Below are 20,916 nucleotides of genomic sequence, written 5' to 3'. Positions count from 1 at the left end.
ATTACTTCTGGTCTGGTAGAGTTCATTGAAACTATAATGAGCCAACCGGGTTCATTAAATCAAACATATGAGATCTATAAGATTGTCTCTTTTGAACTTAAAATATAGCGCAACTATTTCAGGTTTCTTCTGGTTTGTGTCAGAATATTTATAATATAATCTTATGTTTCAGGGTAGGTAAATCTTGACTATAATATTTATTTTTGTCATCTATATAATAATATACTATTCTCGTTTTTTCTATTGCATTATATCTTTTATATCTATAATATTCTAAATATAATGTTTGCTTTTTTGGGTCTACACGTGCGTCAACACCATAGTCATAATAATATGGTGCTGGAGCTGGTCAGGCAATGTCATATCTGCCATTTCATAAACTCGGAAATATTTCTTTTGTTCGTCTCCATATAAGTTTAAGTAGCAGTTGTTGTCTAATGGAACTTTAACTTGTGTACCATCATTCTTTATATAGCCTACATACATTTCATTGTTATTTTTCGGAATGAGTTTACACCGTGTACCATTTTTTAAGGAGTGTACAAACTCCCATCTAAAATATTTGTTTTCTTCATAGATAGAAAAGTCACCAACAATAGTTTCAATATTTTCGTGTGTCCTATCAAACTTTGGTATATTTCGTTAACATATTCCTTATCTGCCTTCTTTTCAAGGCTAACGTTTAAGTCTGTTATTTCAGAAGATGTATTGTGTATGTCCAACGTCACTTTTCCTGTTTAAGGTTCTTGTAAGTTGTAATATTTGCAAGGTATGTATATGAGTCTTTTTAGAATATTCGTTTTCAGCTCTTGTCACTTCACTTGACATTTTATTGTCAACATATGTTTTGTCTGCTAGTTCAGGATGAGTATGTTCTTTGTTGCATAAGCATTGTTAGCTCTTTCTTCTTCTTTTGCTATTGCATCGTCTACATATTCTTTGTCAGCTTTGTTGTCAACATCTGCTTTCAAAAGAAGTTCATTTATAGGTTTCTCGTTTAAAGTTCCTTTTGTTGGATTTATACAGACAGTATGGTTCTTATTGTCTTGAAACAGAAACTCATCTGTCATTGGTTTAATGTCAGTTTTAAGTTTCCTTCTTTCAATGACTCAGATATCTTTAGAATAGTTTGAAAAGTTTGTGTGTTCTTATTTAGAGCTTGCACAATGAGTTGTCGGTTGTGTTGTATTTCTCTCATAGACGCTGTTTCATTTGACATTTTTATTCTAGATAAAATATGCTTCCAATAGAAAAAGAAAATTCAAGAGTTGCTACAACTAAAACATTAGATGAACTTTTTACTAATGTCGGTCAAAAGTTTGAGACAGGAGACCGCAAAGCATGAAGGCTATCGTTTTGACTACCCATTAAGATGGCTAAGAGACCCATCTGTCACAAAAGCTATTGGCTTTCGTGAGATGAAGTTCATTTCAGAAGCCATACATGGTTTCCCATTTACGGTCGGTTTTGAAGTTCGATACTATAACAAAGAAAAACGTATGTATGAGAAATTTGAACAGGGAAACTTTTACAAGTTAGTTTGCTTGTAAACTTAGAAACAACTCTTCAAGCTTTTCAAGAAAAAATAAACGATAATCTTATCTCGAATATGCAAAACAGTATAACATTGACGAAGGAGAGTACCATCTCGATATTATTTATGACAGGAAAAATGCAACTGTTAAAATCAATAGAATAGAAGACCTTGGAGAAAACGTTTATATTTCTACAAAATATAACAACTTGGCATGGTATAGATTTTTGAGGATGTTAAATCAGCCTGCAGCATATCCAGTACACCCAGACTTTTATGAAGTCGAAACCCTAATGGAACATATGAAAATGTTTTCGACCAAGATGCTATTATTGTTCATGCTTCATTTTCTGGCGCCCAAAACTCTTTCTTATGCTTGGCAAATGACTTTTACGAAAAACCTACAAAGTTATACGAACCACCAAGTGGAAGTATTTCAGACTTTCAAGTATGGTTTTACTACAGATGGAAGAAAAAGAATAATTCCATTATACCATGCGTTTTACTTAGAACTTAGTTTCATATACAACTACTATCGAACGGTAAAAATATAATTTTTTAATACGGTTGAGGTGTTGGATTTGGTTGCCAACTAGACTGTGGTGCAGGTTCAGGCTGTTGTATAACAGGAGCTTGTTCTTCTGGTTCAGGGTCTTTAGGTATAATACCAACAAACTGACCTACTCTTTTACCAATATTTTTGACACCGTTCCAAATTCCTCTTCCTACGGTTTTTATTCCATTCCATATACCTCTTCCAACATTTCGAAAGAAGTTTCCTATCTTACTGAAGAAACCCATTTACTATATGTAAAAATCTAATGTCCGCCTAGTCTCTTACGTTTCCTGTTGAGTTCCATAGCATTCTTTAACTGGAGCTCATACATTCTGTTTCTCCTCTGGTAGAAAACATATTCTGGGTCAACTCCTGTGTTTGCGTCATCTGCATAAAGTTGTTTATATCCCACTTCAGGGTTTGTATAAAACTCTTTCCATCTCATATTTGCATACCATGGTGGCAAACCTAACGCAGCGTCATTTGACATGGCAGTTTGCATTTGTACATCTGTTGGCACTTGACCATAGTTTGCCATTGCAGTTTGTATTCTAACTTCATTTGGAATATTCTCTGGGTTTGGTTGTCCAGGTTGCTGTGCATTCGCTAAGTTCTGTGCGTCCATTTAATATTAGATAAAAATATCTCTTACGAGTACATATGCTGAACATTTGCAGGCATTGGTTCATCTTCATATTCTCTGTACTTTTCTGCCACGTCAAATAAATAAATGACACAATGGAAAAAACCTAAAACAAGTAGTCCGATTTCAAACCACATTTACTTACTAATAAAATTCTTTGTTATGACACTTTCTCCAGTTTATAGGACCTCTCTCATATTCTATCTTGTCATATATAAACTCATAGTCATGTATGTCCTCTAACCATCTCATAACGGTTTCCAAACCACTTTTATCGGATGTAAAGTAAAAGCATGGATGGTTATGTAAAACGTCTAAAGTTTCTAAAGAGTCTCTCAAAGTCCAGTCTACTTGGTATTGAAAATCCCATGTGTTATAGAACGGTGGGTCCACTATAAAGAAAACATTTTCCTTGTCTTTATATTTTTCATACAACTCTGTCCAATGACATCTCACAAACTCTATACCCTCAATATATTTTTCTATGTCCTCTTTGAAAACATTTGTATAGTTAAGATATAAAACTTTTGACATAAGTGTTTCAATGTCATGAACTCTTATAGAACCACTATATAATAGTCTAGCAGATATACTATCCCAGTCTATATATTCTGCTTTTTTCAAAACCTCTCTCACAATATTTTTCTTATCTAATGGTATACGTTCCATCTTACCTATAGGTATCTTTTCTTTTAACTCTTTCAATATTTTGTTTGTGTCTGGAATATGTTTGAGACGGTCCATATAGTTGTCGAAGTCATTGCATATAATCTTTGAGTCTGGAAATATTATATGGCACAAATGGGATATATAGAAACTTCCACCGAACAAATCTACAAATGTTAGACCATTCGGTAGTTTCTTAAGTTCTCTCAATATAATATCTTTACATCTACTCTTATTTCCAAAGAACGGTAACGGTGGTTTTGTAAAATTCATTTATATATAATAATAAAAATGTTTTTCCCTGAAAAGTGACAGAAAAGTGACAAAACATGAAAACATATATAATTTGTGAAAAGCGACACATTATATAATGTTTTCGACCCAGAAGAAGGCTTCTTCCCAGAAGCAATGGAGGAAGAAGAAGAGTCCTCCGAATAAAAACTTCATTTATACTAAACATCAACATCAGGGCTAGAAGGCACGAAGTGCCTGGAAGCCCCACTTCCCTTTTTTTTTTTTTTTTTTATTTTTACTAAGAAAAAAGGTTTTTGATAATAAATTTATTTTATTTCGAAAAAGTAGCAATAATCGTAAAAGGGTATTAATAGGCTTGCTAAAGTAACTAATTTTAGCTGTCAAATACTTTTGTATTTTGAAGTAAATTAGTATAAATTTGATATTATTTTAACCCCCTTTGAAAACCTCAATTTTCCATACAGATGGAACGGGAATAGCATCCAATATTCCCTGAGAATGGTTGCGCATTCTCAGTTCCCTCTATATTTCGAACGAAGCTCTCATCGGTCTTTTTTTAATACTAAACGTTTTTTCCCCTGTCACTTTTAGCTAAAATTTGGGTTTGCCACTTTTGCATTTCATTGATGAAGTATTGAGTATGGGAGTCATTGAAGCAACAACCATTTTACCAAAGTTGCAAACAATTGAAAACTTTATCCAAAATGCAATTGCAAAGAAACAAGACGAATAAGTAATATTTAAGAATAAATATTAATATTTTAATAATTTCTATTTTTTAATAAATATTTTTAATAGGAAACAATTCGCTCATATAAATAAGAAAATTTCGATGAAATCATTTTCCATTTCACCCAAGTTTCCTTACTTTTGGCTGGAAACTGAAGGCTATGAGGCACTGATTATATATTGGTGCCCCATAGCCTTCAGTTTCTATTAGATAGCTGGGAAACTTTCTTTAAATCATAAGTTATGCCCAGAAATTTTTGAAACAATTTCCTCCCTAAAGTTAGATTTATATCAATAATTTTTATCAAACATCACTTCTTCGCTGAACGAAGAAATCACAGATTAGATGATTTAATTATTGAAGTATATACTTGGGTTATCCCAGCATTGTTAATTAAGCTTCAAATCTCCCAAGTAGATGATAAAAGACCAATAAAAATTCTCAAAAAAGCTGTTAGGAACTTAGAAGAAACCACACAAATGAAAAAGCTTGAGTCTCTTAAAATAGTTTCGACAATCAAAGAGGGTTTAGAACAAGGCAAGCTCGATCCAAACATTGTTCACTCAACTTTAAAACTATTATTGGAAAAAATCAATTAATTTAAAAAATAACTTATTTTAAAATAAAAAATTTATTTTTATTGAGTGATTTGAGAGCATCTCAAATTTTTTCGGACTCAATAAATATAAATTTGGATTTGTACATTCAATACAAACGCTTTTTAAATTCCATTTAAAAAGTGTTTGTATTGAATTTGTATAAATTATTAATTATTTATATTTCTCATATTTAATATACATATAATATACATATTGAATCCAGAAACTCAAAAGCCTAACTTCACTATAAAGGTGAATAAAAAGATGGCTTCTAAAATACATGGATTTAAACAAAATAAAACTTCTAAGTTCTTGCAAATTGACATTTCTTTGTGTAAATCAACTCTTTCAATCAAAATTTCTGATGAATTGTTTAAGATTTTAGATTCTGATACAATGAATATATTTATGATTAAAAACCTTTTCGTAACTGATATAATAAATTTCAACATCATTTCACTTCCACGACTTCATCTTACGACAAAATTACATTCTCACTTGTACCCATATTTTTGTACACAATACTGGCTATCCCATGGGTTTATATATAGGCCAATCAGAAAATTCCAAGGCATTTAATATTTTCTTTGATTGTCTGGACGCAGGGGGTTTTAACGGGAAGTGGTATTTTAAAGTTTATAAACGATAATAAATTGTATCTCATACCGAAATGGTTCTTTACAAAATGAAATTTTGGCGTCAAAATAATTTTTTTATCATTAATATATTTCATTTATCATTTAATGAAATATTCTGCTAAAATTCATTTTTTTATAATATCTTGATATTAAATTCAAGTTTGGAAGTCTAATAAGTGGAATTCTAAGCTATGCGGTACTAATTATATACCAGTGTCTAATAGCCTGAAATTGATTTTACACTAAATTTCAATTTTATATTATATAAATACATTATATATCTTAAATAAATTAATATAATATCTTTTTTGTGTCATTTTTATATCATTTTTTTGTGATTTTGAGGATTCCTACTAGAAAGTTCGAAAACTCGGTTGCAATCAGTTCCAATTGCGACCAAGCTTTCGAACTTTCTCGAATAAATGTGAGCCTACAAAGAACTGAAACATTTCAAATTAAATATACAGTTTTGTATCTATATTCACAAAATTTTTACTGGTTCATTTTTACAATTATAACTTTCTTATTTTTACTTGATGGCCATTGATTTCACGGGAAATAATTTACATTATACAATAAAAATATTATAATACAACTGTTCAGGAAATATAACTCAATTCTTATAAATAAAATTTCAATTGTATTGAGGAGGGCCAACTCGGGAAAATCATTTCCACTGCCCGGATTTGGCACCTTTATTACTGATAGTACTATAAAACATAATAGTATCTCACACCCTCCAATTCATCCTAAGGCGCCGAAAAATTTTTGGTGAAATGTCGTCGCATTTCACCAAAAATTTTCGGCGCCATATAGAGAACTATAGTCTGTACCTCGCAGACCATAGTTCTTAGCCAAAATCAATAATTGCACCCAATTTTTAGCCATTTTGGCTAAGAATCGGAAGATGGATCTGTTATCCAATCAAATTCCTTTTCCTTTACTCTAAATAATTCATATCTTGCTGAAAATTATTTTTAAAATTTGACACTTTACATTGTAAAGTGTCAATCCCTTAAACCTGTATATAAGAAAGGTGGCTTGTAATAGTCCATTTTAATTTATTTAAAAAATGTTTGTATAAATTAAAATGTTTAGTCCTATCACAAGGAAAAGATATGGATAAAATTATTCGTATTTTCCAGCGAGCCAGAGTTTACGGCAGCTTCCCAAATCTCCACGGAACCAGATGCGCTCGCCGTATTGAATTCTGAACTCCAGATCCCGGAAGAGTTGTGGTCCGCTGTGGGTGAACTTAGCCATGGTTGGTTGCCGTCCTTCTTCGCACATGCGTTAAAGAGGGCATTGCTTACCCTCTGTAACTCGCTGAGGAGCAACCATGGCAATGACGCGGACAATAGCAACCCTTCCTTTGCGCTCGATCGGAAAAGGACCACTGACCTTCTTCTTGTCTCTTTTGATTGTCAGGGTACATTGCCATGCATGGCTTCCGAACTCTCTGCTGAGTTCGTTTGGGTCATAGGAAAGCGAGTATGGTTCAAAGTTTGTCGCTTTCCTATTCATTTCCGTGCGCTGGTCCTCTGGGAAAAGCAAGATGAACTGGTCCAAGGCTTGACGCCTAAGAACAGTAGCCATGTTTGGGACACGTTGGATGTAGTAGTCCGCCAAGTTCGTCGCACTGAGTACCACTTGTTCAAAATGCGAAGCCTGTCTGAACAAGGGCTTGACGACTGGCGAATAGTACACGTCCAGGCAAAATTCCTCAAAATCTTGTGAACCAAACGCATATCTTTAATCTAATCTATAAAGATTAAAGTTATGATTATCAATATCAAATATTTAGCCAAAGCTCGACGCCTGGCGAATAGTCCACATCGAGGCAATATGCTCGGACCGTGTTATCCTCCTCCTCACTGGAGCTTGAAGAAAGTACCATAATGGGTACTCTATTCTTTTGAAGAGGAGGTGGAGGAAGTGTTCTGGATGCATAGTGTCCCATCGGAGGAACACTTCCATCGCTTGCTCTTCTTGCTTTGAGTCTCCTTGGGCATTCCTTCTGTTCCTCCGGAGGAGACTCAAAGCTTTGGAACAATTCATCCTAAGTGTTGTCCTCATTGTCAAGTGTACTTTGTGGTCCTAACCCTCTGCATTGAGGATGGGGTCCCTCCTCCTCTCCTCGCTCGAGGAGAGGGCCATAGTGAAAGTCCTCCACCTCGAGGTCGTTGGACAAGGTGGAGGTGGAGGAAGGGGACTCCAGAACTTCACCTTCCTCCTGACATCTTCGAAAAAGGCTCTCCGCTTAACTGAACTTGGAGAGCCCGTGGGAGGACTTGGATATGTTCCTGTGTGAAGTCTTCTTCTCCCTCTTGTGTTAAGTCTTGAAATAAGTTCTATCATAAGACGAAATGATGAAAGTGAACTGATATGAAAAGTGACAAAGAATATTTGACGACCAAATAAATTTAACAATGAAAAAATTACCATTACTTGACAACCTATCCTTGTATATTTTCCTCATTAAAAAATAATTTTTTAATTAAAATGGTTCGAGAGATATAGGATTATCAAAAAATATAAATTGGAACATCTTTATATTAAATAGAATTCAAAAAATCTTTTAATTAAAATCTGTAAAATTTGAAAGAGAAAACATAAATAAATAATTTTAAATCGAATGAATTAATTTTAAAAATTTTATTGAAATTTTACTATGGACCTATCATTATCAAATTTATTTTTTATAAAAAAGAATGACTCCCAATTATATCACGGTTTGTTTCAAAAGTAATAAAAAATTATATTGTATATTTAAGAAAATTCAATCATATTGATTTCATAACTTTCATCAATATCCTTCAAAGAGGTACCCCTTAATCCAGGTATTCTTGTTGTCAGTAGCATTGCTCACGACAATAAGCAATATATTTGTAACGTTAATTCATCGAATGTCAATGTTCATACTGGTTCTTCGCATTTTTTTTCTTGAATTTGAATTAAAATCTTTTCGTAAACTTGCACTTCCAAATTTTCAAAAAGTCGCTTTTTTAAACTTAAAATGAAATGGGTCTTCTATTTTCATCATCAACCCACTCCCGGCCATATTTGAGTTTATGAACAAACTCAAATATGGCCGTTAAACATAAAATTATATTACAGTGGCCGCCTATCTCTATTAGATAGGCGGCCACATTTCAACCTCCTCAGAAATGCGCCAAAACTTAAAACAATGGCAGCCACATATTTATATGTGGCTGCAATTTATGGCATTCCAAACGGGAACCGCGGTTGGTTACCATGGATTTCCGTCACCGGTCACATTTTAAAGATTTTTAAAGCCTTATAAAAATATGCTTTGTAAATCATTTTTTGTAAATCGGCAAAAATTTGGTAATTTTCTTCAACTAATAAATCTGCGAATAGCATTTATAATACAAGAACAATCTTTTAAAATGCGTTTGATTCATTTTTGTATAATTTCATATAGGCACATATATTCTTCCGGGACTTTCCGTGATTTTACCGTAAAATCATTAGTTTTCACCAATTTTTCCGTATTTTGAATAGTTTACTGCACTTTTTCCGTAAAATTGAGTTACGGGAATCCGCAAAATTTCCGGACCTCATTTTTCATAGAATATAATAATAATATTTGATAAAAAGATATATTATTTATATTTTTGATTTTTGAATTACGGAAAAAGTGAATTGTTAACTTGATTTTTTTATATGGTTAATTTTTCAAATGATATTATGAAGATCTAAAATATTAAAAGTAAAAAATTGAATTACGGAAAAAGTGAGGTCAAAAGTGAAATAAATTTGCAGAACAATTTTCATTGAAATAAGACATTGAGTATCACACTTTAGTGAATCAACATCTATAAGAATGAAGTGTTTTGAAGCTGAAATAATATTGAATAGAAATTAATTTTTTCTGAAATTTTGAATGAAATTATGGGAAATAAAAAATTACTAAATATTGTATCATACAAATATATTATTTTAAAGGAAAAATAGATGCTGATAGAAACGATGAAAAATTTTGAAAACTTTACAATTAATTTATGTTCGTTAACCACAGAGCTTGCAATCAAAGCTCACGTTAGACTACAAGAGTCATGAAGTCTCATACTAAGGGATATCCAACATATATTTTAATAATCTAATGTTTGTGACAAATATTCAACATAAAATTAAGTTTTCGTTTCGTTACAAGGCATTCATACTTTGGAGATATCATATTTAATGTACAGAAAAGTTAATATTAAACAATACATGCTAAAGAATTAATAAATAAGATAATAAAATAAATTTATACGTAATTACTTTCATTTAATATGCTTTATGCTGTATAATATTGATTAAGAGGCATTAAAAGGTTCCATAGTCTGCTTTTATAGGCAAGATTTTTGATAAAAATTTAAAATTTTGAAAAATGATGAGAAAAGGAAAAAAAAGGTAAATGAGAGCAAGAGGAGGGAAAAAAAGAAAAATAAAAGAAAGGGAAGGGAAAAATAAAAGAAAGAAGGACATATAAAAATTTAGATGCGCATTCTTAATGCCGAGGCGGCTTGCCGCCGAGGCGCGATTTTTTTAGGCCTCTACGGTAACCCGGCAATGTTTTTTTAAATCTTGTACAGCCCTACTGCAATTCGATATTTACATTGTTTAAAACTTTTTTTTCAGGTAACGTCGATGAATTTTGACGTTACCTGAAAAAACAAGTTTTAAACAATTTAAATCGCAAATTTACAAATACAATCACACAAAAGTATATTATCTTTTGTTTTTGAGTCTGGCCTTCGAATCATAAATATGACCAGATTCAAAAACTAAAGATAATATACTTTATCGTTCATTCTACGAAAGACCTTCAAGGAAAGGTCTGTTTTCCTTATCTTTTGAGTGGGAGTCTCAAAACTTTTTGAAACTTCCATTCAAAAGATTTGGAAAGCAGACCTTTTCTTTATTGAAATACGAAAGTTCCCCTCAATAAATTATACTACGATACATATATTATAAAACTTTTGTTTTATAAGATATGCCGAACTTCAAAATACGGAAATTCACACATAATGCGTATGTCAATCATAAATATACCTTACACTCATATTACTATTACAGTTTATTTGTTCAAACAATTTTAATAAAATTCAATCTTTTTTAAATACTACTTATATTTCATTAACACATTCATAGAATCATCTACCTTGTCCTGCATATACGCATGCCTATAATGGAAATGAACTAATCCAATCATAAAAAAACTCTCAACATAAAAACTATGCAATATATCTATAAACACATTATATATCTATAGTATAGCTATAGGTCTATATGATCATATTTATATTAAAGCTCAATTCCAAAATTTTTATCCAAACATTATCTTATATAACTTACCAAAATATTTTAGTGGAAAATAATGATGGTTTATAATTGCCAATGAAACAAACTTAGTACGTTGACAAAAAGAAAGCTAAGTTTAATTTGAAATTCGAAGAAAAAAATTATTAAACATTTATTCCCATTGTTCTGCTGTCAGTAACCACTTAGAAGCTTTTCTCCATTCTGTAAGAACGCCTACATCGACTTTAGCCTTTTCGCAAGAACCAATGTATTCTACGAAATTTGCCATTTCGATAATTTTTTCTAATGGAAGCATCTTTGAAGACTTTGTGAATGCTTCATTTGATCTATTTCTGTTGAATACTTTTGCACAATTAAATGTCTGACATGGTGTATTCGGTAAACCCAAATCTGCAATAAATCCGCATGCCCATAAAATGAAATGAAGGGATTCCCATCTCCAGCAAAGAAAACCTACTTGTTCATCTGAAGGAGTTTTATTTTCAAGATATTCTTTTTCATTTGTTGTGAAATATTCGGCGGCCTTAAATTTTGTTATGTAATTTTTGATATATTTCTGTGATTCTTCAATTGGGCAGTTCTTTTGGATCACTCCTTCGCTATACGTTGCGACTAAATACAGGGCAGTTGATCTTTTGCAGATTTCTTCAATACTTCTGAGAGTATTTGATTGCTCTGAATATACTTTTGGTATTTCTGATGGAACCGGGATTTCAAGTGTTGAGCAAGCAGCAGAAAAATCAAAGCTGGTCATATAAATTTTTTTTATCTTTTTGGAAAAATTCTCTGATAAATATTATTACTTTAATAATAACAGAACGATTTGAATTTCTCTCAAAATTGTATCGATTTTGTGACAAAGAAAAAAATTCAAATTTTTAAATGCTGAACTCAGTTTCTCGCGCATTTACACAAAATCCAGATCTCTTAGTCATTGGTGGTGGCCCAGGTGGTTATGCCGCTGCTATTCGTGCTGCCAAACTTGGATTAAAGACAGTCTGCGTTGAAAAAGAAAAACTCATGGGCGGAACATGCTTACGTGAAGGCTGCATCCCATCAAAGTTCTTCTTAAACATGTCTCACAAGGTATACGAAGCCAACCATGAGTTCAAGAACTTCGGAATTAAGCTTCCAGGCGAAGCTGCAGTTGATATGGCCATTGCTCAGCGCAGAAAGAACGGAATTCTCGCAGGACTTTCTGCTGGTATCGAAGGCCTCATCGATCGTGCAGGCGGCGAGCTCGTTCATGGTACAGCTACAATCAATTCAAAGAATGATGTTTCTGTCAAACTCGAAGACGGCAAGACAGTTATCTTCAATCCAAAGAATCTCCTCTTAGCTACAGGTACCGATAAATGGTTCCCCAAGACATTCCCTGTCGATGAGCAAATCATTGCTACATCACAAGGCGTTCTTAACTGGAAGGAAATACCAAAGACACTTACAGTTGTCGGTGGTGGTATCATCGGCCTCGAACTTGGTAGTGTTTTCCACTCATTAGGATCTAAAGTTACAATTGTCGACATGGCACCAACAATTGGTGGCCCATCAGTCGATCCAATGATTGGTCGTTACGTACAGAACATTCTCAAGCGCCGCGGAATGGACTTTATCCTTGGAAAAGGTGTAGATTCCTGCACAAAGACAGAAAACGGCGTAGAAGTCGTTGTTGGAGACAAGAAATTACAATCCGAGCGCGCATTGATCGCTATTGGCCGCCGTCTCCATCTCGATGGCTTTGGTCTTGAAAGATTAAATCTCAAACGCCAAAAGAACGGACTTATCGAAGTCAACAACAGACTCGAGACATCAGAAAAGAACGTTTACGCTATCGGAGACATTGTTCCGGGACCACAACTCGCGCATAAGGCCGAAGAAGAAGGAATTGCATGCGTTGAAATGCTCGCAGGACACGAATCATCATACGATCCGAACGTTATACCAGCTGTTATCTACACCAGCCCTGAAATTGCCACAGTTGGCCTCACACAGAACAAAGCGGCCAAACAAGGCATCAAAACAAAGGTTGGGATGTTCCCTTACTCCGCAAACTCCAGAGCAAGAGCCATCTTGGATCCAACAGGATTCGTCAAGTTCGTCTGCGGAGAAGACGGAAGAGTCCTCGGAATGCAGATTGTTGGTCCAAACGCTGGAGAAGCAATTATGGAAGGTGCAATCGCTATCAAGAACAAACTGAAGATTGACGCAATCGCAGAGACATGCCACCCACATCCAACACTCTCTGAAGCTGTAATGGAAGCTGCTAAAGCCGTCCTTTCAAAGGCAATCCACATTTAAAAACTAAAAATAAAATGTCTATGTATATGAAAAAATTGTAATTTTTTTTTCCTTATTTGTTCATTAAAAGATGTATATATAAATAAGAAGTCTAATCATTTAGAGACTCTATATAGTGTTTAAATCATCTAAATGATTCTATGTAGTGTTTAAATATGGATGTTGAAATTTGAGTTTTGGCTCCTTTTGCAGTAATTTTGTAGGTTCTAAAATATTTTTTTCCCAAGGATATAACTTTGCAATGCATAGAATATATATGAGATATACGCACCAATTTATATTAGATAGTTTCCTCTTTAACTCTTCAGATAGCAAAATAGAGGCTTCCAAAATATTTATTGAGATTAAAATTAGATGGAGCCATTAAGTATTATCGTCTCAGACTATCTAGAGTAATCTTTGCATGTAACAATCCATTGTAAGATGTATATAAGCTTAATATCATAAAATAATTCTTATAAATCATACGACAAACTATTCAAATCCATTAATTTCTCCTTGAATAGTCATGAAACGAAAAAAGTCTTCAGATGTAAGTTAAATAATTTCCTCGAAGTATCAATGCTGTTTATAAAATTTTATCGAAATTTAATATTACCAAAATAATAATTGAATAGTTTAGAATTTTTGTGTTGGGTCATTGAAATTTAATTGGGAATACATTTACATTGTTCGAATTAAGACAATATAATATTCTAATTTTCGAAATCAATTTTCAGGAAATTGAAATGCATCACGTGCGGAAATGGTTCCCGAAAAAGTGACAATTTGCGCGGGAATTTTTTAATGAATTTTGACGAAAAATTCTGATGTAATATTATATATTAAACTATTTTTTTGTTATCAAATTTTTATAATTTTTCTCAATTTTTTGAAATGAGACGATTATTTTTAATAATTTTTTGTAAAAAATCAAAAATGCTGAATATATAGACTTAGCGAGTGAATTGTTGCCTTGAAGGTACTGAATGTGGTTCAGTGTCTGCAAGGAAACAACTCACTCGCTGAATATTCTAAATTTTCTTGCAATTGTTCGCAATTGCAAGAAGTTTTCATAAGTTTAGCGAAGGAATTGAAGTAATATGGAAACAGGATATAGTACTTTGGTCACAAGACAGCAATTCCTTAGCTGAATGGCTAAAAATGAGTACAATTGTTGACAATGCACCTAATTTTTTATTTAATTTTCATTTTTAAAATTTAAGTTTTCAAATTTTCGCGCCAAAAAATAAGTTTTTCTGTTACTTTTCCTGTCACTTTTTCGGGGACCATTTCCGTACGCCACAATTTCAATGCTCTGAAAATAGTTTAACCTTCTCACGAAAGGTTCCAAAGATGTGATTATCGCTCTTATAATCATTGATCGAAAGATTCAGAAAGTGGCAGCCACATGAAACCGCTAAAAATCCCATCTCTTCTTTGGCCTGGTCAAATGCGGACCTTTGGACGCGGAGGTTATCCACTATAAAACCCTCAGGGGTCAGATGAAGGCGAGTGCATTTTGCGTAGCAATAATAAATTGCCTTCATATAGGCATCATTATTTCCAGAAAATATATTTTAAAAAGTCATTTTTTAAAAAAAATTTGGCAATTTATGATGTTAATCTAAAAATATAATTATTTGATTTCTATTGATGCATATAGTCGTCAGCTCAGAGATGGAAATGGAAGGGTAAGAGGTATATATTTATAATGTATACCTCTTACACTTTCATTCCCTCAAGAACGTTCAAAAACTTGTGTGAAATCAGTTCTGATTGCACCCAAGTTTTTGAACTTTATATAAGGAATTGTTGGCTATGATGTACTGATCATGAATCAGTACATCATAGCCAGCAATTCCTTCGCAAACAGCGGGAAACTTTGTCCTAATATTTTATTATTTCGACAAAGTTTCTTCCAATTGCGGTGGTTTCAGTTAGAGAAATGTTCCTTATTTGGTACTCATTCAAGGGTAACATTTCTTTAAGTGAATCCCTTGAAAGTAAAAATCAAGTAAAAAAATATTTTTAATGATAGTATCTTACATATAAAGAAACAATAAGAATTACCGAAAAAGTGACAAAACATCAAAAACAGGGAGGGTCTCAATTTTTATTACTTATATTATTTAACAATATTTATATAAATACTCTTTATAATATATTTTACTATAAAATTATACCTCAAATTCAAATATTTAAAATATTATTTACATAATTATCTCAAAATTATATTTTTATATATTATTTTTCATATGTATAAATCATATAATCTATATCTATGCAAATCTCATCTAAAATTTTTTGAAACAAACCGCTACCATTTTATAATGGTCCATCTTAAATTCATCATAAATTCTGGTACATGCTAGTACCAGAGTCTTCAAATCTCAAACACTCTGGTACCAACATGTACCAGACGCGAGTTTCCAATGCCCTCGTACGATTTTCTATTAAAATCTTCTTGAATGAGAAGGTCTTCATAGAAACTCGTACGAGGGCTTCTCTTTTAAATACTCTGGTACCTGCTGGTATCGGAGTCGACTTTACAGCCCTTTCCCCAATTTTGAAGCTAGGGAAATTTTTCAGGCAATGAAAGGGAAGCTCTCGCTATGAGGTGAAAATCTAGAATTTTTACCTCATAGCGAGTAATCCTTTGTTAATTGCTTGAAAACTTTCTTCAAATTATCAAAATTTCGAGGAAAGTTTCCTTGCTTCAAAGTAGAGATGGAGCCCTTTGAGCCACTGCATATAGGTCAGTGACTCAAAATACTCCATCTCTACTAGAAATCGCCAAAATTTGGGTCGCAATCTTTGAAATGCGACGCAAGTTTTGGCAATTTCGCGAGGGACTTGCTCCATTTGGTGCATAGATTCACACTCTATGCACCAGATGGAACAATTCTTTCGCTGACAGCGGGAAACTTTGTCTGAATAGTTTAAACATTCAGACAAAGTTTCCCGCTGTCAGGGAGGGAATTAGAGGGTGGGAGATATATAGATAGACTATAAATCTCTCATCCTTTAATTCCCTCAAGAAAGTTCAAAAACTTGGGTGCAATCAGTTCTGATTGCACCAAGTTTTTGAATTTTGTATAAGGAATTGTTGGCTATGATGTACTGATCATGAATCAGTACATCATAGCCAACAATTCTACCTTTTAACCAAAGATAATTGATTCGTATGTAAAATATTAAGCTAAAATTTCTCTTTCTTTTAGTACACATTCTTCCATTTCGTGTACATGTATCATATATTAAGTACTAGTTATCTATTCTATATCCTTTATCCCAATTTAGATACTCAAAGATAATTCTTTTTCAGAAGAAAAAAAATATTTTCTATTAAACCGTTATTTTTTCAATGTGAGTTTTCAATTTTATTTTCCCTTTTTGCTGCTCAATGCAACATCCTCCACCCGATCCTCCATGCGAGGTTGATCAAGCCATAGGATATTTACAATATTCTCGTTTTGTTATAGCTGCAGAGCTGCATGGTAACATAAGATTTGTCAAAGACCCACAGTTAGTACACCAGTCTTGGGTATGGTGGCACTGCGTTCCACCTTACCCAATACTTGTGAATTTGACACTTTACAAAACCGCTAACGTACATTTTACAACACGAACACAAAACTAACTTAACCTTAAATATTTACAAAGCCGCCAACAATTTCACCTCACCAACGAACTCACTAATGAAAAAATAAACGTTCTCATAAATTTTCTTCTATATCTTCATCGTCAGTGTTAACTCTATTGTAGTCATACTTGAAGTCATAAAGTTTCTCAAGTTTTGAAATGCATAGTCTTGTTAACTTACCTTCATCATCATAAGTTTTATAAAACTACCATGACAATCTTTATAAACAGTCAATGTATAGTCAACTGGTCTAGGATGAAGTGTAAAGAACATGTTTATACTCAGGAAGGAAGAATAAATGTTTAAATGTATGTTTGTTATATTTTTCGATTTGTATGAGTTGCTTTTGTTCCCATATTTATATAAAAATAAAATAAAAATAAAATAAAAAATAAACTTAAAAATAAATGATATCACCACCCTCACACGTATGAAAACATAGCACAAAAATAAATTTAGGGTAGATGGGTATATCTAACCCGATTTCTAACCTCATTTCTACCCTGTTGAATTCATTGCTTTATAACTCTCTTCCTTGGTTTCTTTTTAGTTGCTTTCTTCACGTCTGTCTCCAACTTGACTGTCTTTCTTCTTCGTCCGTAATGATACCAATTACTTCCACCAGTCAATGGGTCAAATGGTCGTTCATAAGGGTTTCCATACATTCCATAGGGACCATACGGAAGAACTACTGGTGGAGAAGAAACATTTTCTTTAGTTCCATCGACTCTATTTAAATGCATTGTTTCACCTTTCATCTGGTCATTAAAGTCTTTTGCGTGTTTTGCAAACTCATCGTCCTTTCCTAAAGCATTTTCTGACTCAGTCGCAACCAAATTGGATGCTTTATTTATGAGCCCTATTTTATTTAATCTTAACTTCTTTGCAACCCAGCCTCCAATCTTCCCTTTATTTGCATCTAATGTCTTCGAAACCCTTCCTCCACTCATTTTATTTACTGCGTCATAAGCTCCAAGTGCTTTTGCTCCAAATGCTAATGCTTTTGTTCCCATTGCGCCTAAAGCTGCCCAAGCTACCATTTACCCCATATTAAAATCATCTCTCTTCAATATTATCTCATAAAAGTTCTCGTTACTGGAGAAAGTCAATGAAACATAAACGTTCTCACGGGCTTCGCCCTCACCGCTTTGCGGTCTATCTAATTTATTTCTTATCTCATCTATATGCTTCAAAATGTCTGAACAATTGCTAACATCTTCTACAACAGTTATTTCATCATGAATGACCTTCAAGAACAAGCTCATTTAATATGCTATTAAAATCATCTCAATAATGAGTCCATCCTTTCCATCTTTAGGTAGCACAACATCTTTCATTGAAGAAGGTTCGACAAGTCTTATGTTAAACTTACTGACAAAGTTTGTTATACTATAATGCTTCGGCGGCGAATACATGTAGTTTGAAAGACATAATATAGATTCTTCAGCAAATTCACTTATACTGGATTTTATAACAATGTTCTCACGAGACCAAATACCACCAATTGACAATCTTGTAAGCAATCCTGCTGAACTTCAACTGTAAACGTCGATGGTAACATTCCACGAAGGTCATCTATTGACATCTTTGAGTCAACTGAATTTAAAGATTTTCTTAAAGCAATCGTCATTATCTAACCATGCAATAGCTTTGAAGTTTTCATTCGAATAGACATCTGCTTCATTAAATGTAAATCCTGACTTCTTTGCAGAGACGACTTTAAAATCTATTGAGTTTGTTTCAAAATTATATGCTATGGTAACTTCTGAAGGTAATGGATGTCCTTCCGCAGTAAGTTGTTCTCTCACTACCGTTTGAAGCTTTGTGTTAAAAACTTTCATGTCATCTCCTGTGTCTAGGTTCACATACACAGCAACAGGAAAACTATCTTGCTTCTTTGTTTCATCATTATATCTCAAAACATTAAAGTTCTTCAATAATATTGTTCTTCCTGCTGGAATACTTCGAACCTGTCTTATTTCAATAGCTTTCTCACCTCCTACATATTCTACCCAGTGTCTTGGATATTCATAAGTATACTGACTTTCTTGAATTTTGGTTGGTTTCATCATAACGTGTTCATAGTATATCTTTATACTCTTGTCAGTTAGACTCGGTGCTATGTTCTGAATATTTCTGACTTGCATTTTTAATGGAGATAAAATGAAGCATTTAATACATGACGTAGATGAAGACATGAATGAAACTACAGACAAACTTAACTCTTCTCTCATTCTTCCTTTCAGTAAGGACTATGAGTTCTGTTTAAATGGTGTGTATTTCTATTGTGGAAAGATGGCTTCAGGTAAGACATTTAACCTCATTCGTCATATACTCATAACAGAGCGTTTAGGAAACGACTCTTACTATGACAAAATCATTATATCAGCAACTTCAGACACTATGGATTCAACAGCGAAAACATTTATGTCAAAAGTTCAAGCCTCTGTCGTTAAAGTTCCAGACAGTGAACTCATTGAATTTCTTCAACGTTACATTCGACGTAAGAGGAAATATTATGTCATCGTTGAATTTATACAGTCAGGAATGCAAAAGACTTCTGAGGAGATGGAAAGAATTATTGACAAACACCACTTACGTCAATACTCAGGAGTTTACGATATGAAACGACTTACAAACTACATTCTATCAAAACTTTCAAAATACCCCTTCAAAAAGTATCCTTCAAACACTCTGCTCGTTTGTGACGACTTCGCTGGTAAAGGTTTAGTGTCAAAACCAGACTCACCATTAGCTAACATCATTACTAAAGTCAGACATTACCACTTAACTGTAACAATACTTATGCAAACATGGAGGTTTTTAGCTTTAAACATAAAACGTCTCATAACTGACTTCGTTATCTTTCAAGGTTTCTCACGTTATGATATTGAACTCATTTGGAAACAGTCAGGTATAACATTACCTTTTGAAGAAATTTGGGAAGCATATAAGTCTCTCATCTCTCCTCGTTCATACCTTGAGATTCATATCATGACTAATACCATTAAAGTCAAAAATATTCCATGGGAACGACCAACATTGTTTTAAAGTTTAACCTTCAATTGACTGATGTTAAACAAATTCCATGCATCTCTGTCGCCATTTCTGTTAATATTTTTGCTGTCATTCATATCATCCACTTCTCCATCCGTTAGCTTTTGAGGATATGCGTTAGAATAGCTGTTCTTAAATGAAGGCTTTTCACCTTTGAGAGCATAAACTCTATAACTTTCTGCATACTTTATGTTTGAACCTCCTGAGCCATCATTGACATAAATTTTTATAGGCTTCCACCCTTTGTTCATGTTCCTGCTTCTTCCCTTAGCTCTTTTGTTCAGTAGTTCTACAACTTTATACACAGCACCTGTCTCAGTGAATTCAACAATATTTTCATTCGTTAGCTTTACATTCAAACCCTTGTCGAGTATATTGTTCATTTCATACATATAAAAGGTTTTTATTCTATATGAAATGAGAAGCAAATCCATCTTAGCCGGTGCCGTTAATGTTCCAATTGAACCAACATCAAATGTTGACTCACGAACGACAAACAATATTGTCATAAAGAACTATAGTTCAGAGTGTTTGAAAGAAAAAGAACCAGATCTTAAGTCGGTGAATTTAAACTCAGCTTCAAACGCTAACACTACATCAGATGTTAAGTTAGAGTATCCACCACTGGACCAAGTTCTTTCAAGAGAAGCCAACGACAACCCTTACACAAATGTTCAAACAAATCCTTCAGATAACGTAGACCATTACCTTCTTCAGTTATACCAAACAATTTTACTCAAAGACGATAAGAAGCTTTTGACAAATCTTATAAGTAAGAACCAAATAATTCTAACAAAGGAGGACCTTGAAAATGTTATCTCACGAATAACAGGGAAACAATGTGTCATTGACTATCTCGACCCTGAAATCGAATGCTGTGGTCAAACTCCACTATTCATGAAAATAGGTAACATCCGCATCATTGAAACACCAGGAACTACAGGAGTTGAGTTTAAGTATAAATATTCGAACGAGTATACAAAA

The 20,916-nt window shown here is 33.3% G+C and overlaps 8 protein-coding genes across 8 annotated transcripts, besides 11 other annotated features; 4 read left to right on the top strand and 4 right to left on the bottom strand.

The window, feature by feature from the left end:
- Positions 1-3,930: part of a mobile genetic element that runs on past the window's edge.
- On the bottom strand, positions 2,093-2,335 carry TVAGG3_0154300 (serine threonine-protein phosphatase family; the record flags this gene model as incomplete). The annotated part of the gene is made up of 1 exon (XM_051224776.1): positions 2,093-2,335. The coding sequence occupies one exon, from the start codon at positions 2,333-2,335 to the stop codon at positions 2,093-2,095; it is 243 nt and encodes an 80-aa protein (XP_051109762.1).
- Positions 3,832-3,930: a terminal%2Cinverted (terminal inverted repeat of Maverick-3 transposon ID:TVAGG3_0154290).
- Positions 3,920-4,263: a mobile genetic element.
- Positions 4,234-4,263: a terminal%2Cinverted (terminal inverted repeat of MuDR-3_TvMULE3 transposon ID:TVAGG3_0154280).
- Positions 4,264-5,967: 1,704 nt separating this feature from the next.
- Positions 5,968-6,039: a mobile genetic element.
- An 875-nt stretch (positions 6,040-6,914) lies between these two features.
- TVAGG3_0154260 (uncharacterized protein) lies at positions 6,915-7,217 on the bottom strand (the record flags this gene model as incomplete). The annotated part of the gene is made up of 1 exon (XM_001295333.1): positions 6,915-7,217. One exon carries the CDS (start codon positions 7,215-7,217, stop codon positions 6,915-6,917), a length of 303 nt encoding a protein of 100 aa, XP_001295334.1.
- Positions 7,218-7,737: 520 nt separating this feature from the next.
- On the top strand, positions 7,738-7,932 carry TVAGG3_0154250 (uncharacterized protein; the record flags this gene model as incomplete). The annotated part of the gene is made up of 1 exon (XM_001295334.1): positions 7,738-7,932. One exon carries the CDS (start codon positions 7,738-7,740, stop codon positions 7,930-7,932), a length of 195 nt encoding a protein of 64 aa, XP_001295335.1.
- Positions 7,933-10,035: 2,103 nt separating this feature from the next.
- Positions 10,036-10,244: a mobile genetic element.
- Positions 10,245-11,013: 769 nt separating this feature from the next.
- On the bottom strand, positions 11,014-11,715 carry TVAGG3_0154230 (protein of unknown function (DUF4272) family; the record flags this gene model as incomplete). The annotated part of the gene is made up of 1 exon (XM_001330296.1): positions 11,104-11,706. One exon carries the CDS (start codon positions 11,704-11,706, stop codon positions 11,104-11,106), a length of 603 nt encoding a protein of 200 aa, XP_001330331.1.
- Positions 11,716-11,828: 113 nt separating this feature from the next.
- TVAGG3_0154220 (disulfide oxidoreductase family) lies at positions 11,829-13,285 on the top strand (the record flags this gene model as incomplete). The annotated part of the gene is made up of 1 exon (XM_001330297.1): positions 11,835-13,250. The coding sequence occupies one exon, from the start codon at positions 11,835-11,837 to the stop codon at positions 13,248-13,250; it is 1,416 nt and encodes a 471-aa protein (XP_001330332.1).
- A 1,618-nt stretch (positions 13,286-14,903) lies between these two features.
- Positions 14,904-15,148: a mobile genetic element.
- Positions 15,149-15,285: 137 nt separating this feature from the next.
- Positions 15,286-15,313: a terminal%2Cinverted (terminal inverted repeat of TvMULE3 transposon ID:TVAGG3_0154200).
- Positions 15,286-16,757: a mobile genetic element.
- Positions 16,757-20,916: part of a mobile genetic element that runs on past the window's edge.
- Positions 16,758-17,387: a terminal%2Cinverted (terminal inverted repeat of Maverick-1C transposon ID:TVAGG3_0154010).
- TVAGG3_0154190 (protein of unknown function, DUF4107 family) lies at positions 17,388-17,915 on the bottom strand (the record flags this gene model as incomplete). Its single annotated transcript, XM_051224775.1, has 1 exon — positions 17,388-17,915. The coding sequence occupies one exon, from the start codon at positions 17,913-17,915 to the stop codon at positions 17,388-17,390; it is 528 nt and encodes a 175-aa protein (XP_051109761.1).
- TVAGG3_0154180 (uncharacterized protein) lies at positions 18,715-18,909 on the top strand (the record flags this gene model as incomplete). The annotated part of the gene is made up of 1 exon (XM_051224774.1): positions 18,715-18,909. The coding sequence occupies one exon, from the start codon at positions 18,715-18,717 to the stop codon at positions 18,907-18,909; it is 195 nt and encodes a 64-aa protein (XP_051109760.1).
- Positions 19,072-19,904, top strand: TVAGG3_0154170 (protein of unknown function, DUF4106 family; the record flags this gene model as incomplete). The annotated part of the gene is made up of 1 exon (XM_051224773.1): positions 19,072-19,904. A coding segment is annotated over one exon (833 nt), but the record flags the coding sequence as incomplete, so codon positions are not given.

The sequence above is a fragment of the Trichomonas vaginalis genome, chromosome IV (genome assembly GCF_026262505.1).
Source record: "Trichomonas vaginalis G3 chromosome IV, whole genome shotgun sequence".
In the NCBI taxonomy this organism is placed as follows: domain Eukaryota; phylum Parabasalia; order Trichomonadida; family Trichomonadidae; genus Trichomonas; species Trichomonas vaginalis.
The sequence above is the reverse complement of the archived record's forward strand: the minus strand, read 5'-3'. Positions and strand labels throughout refer to the sequence as shown.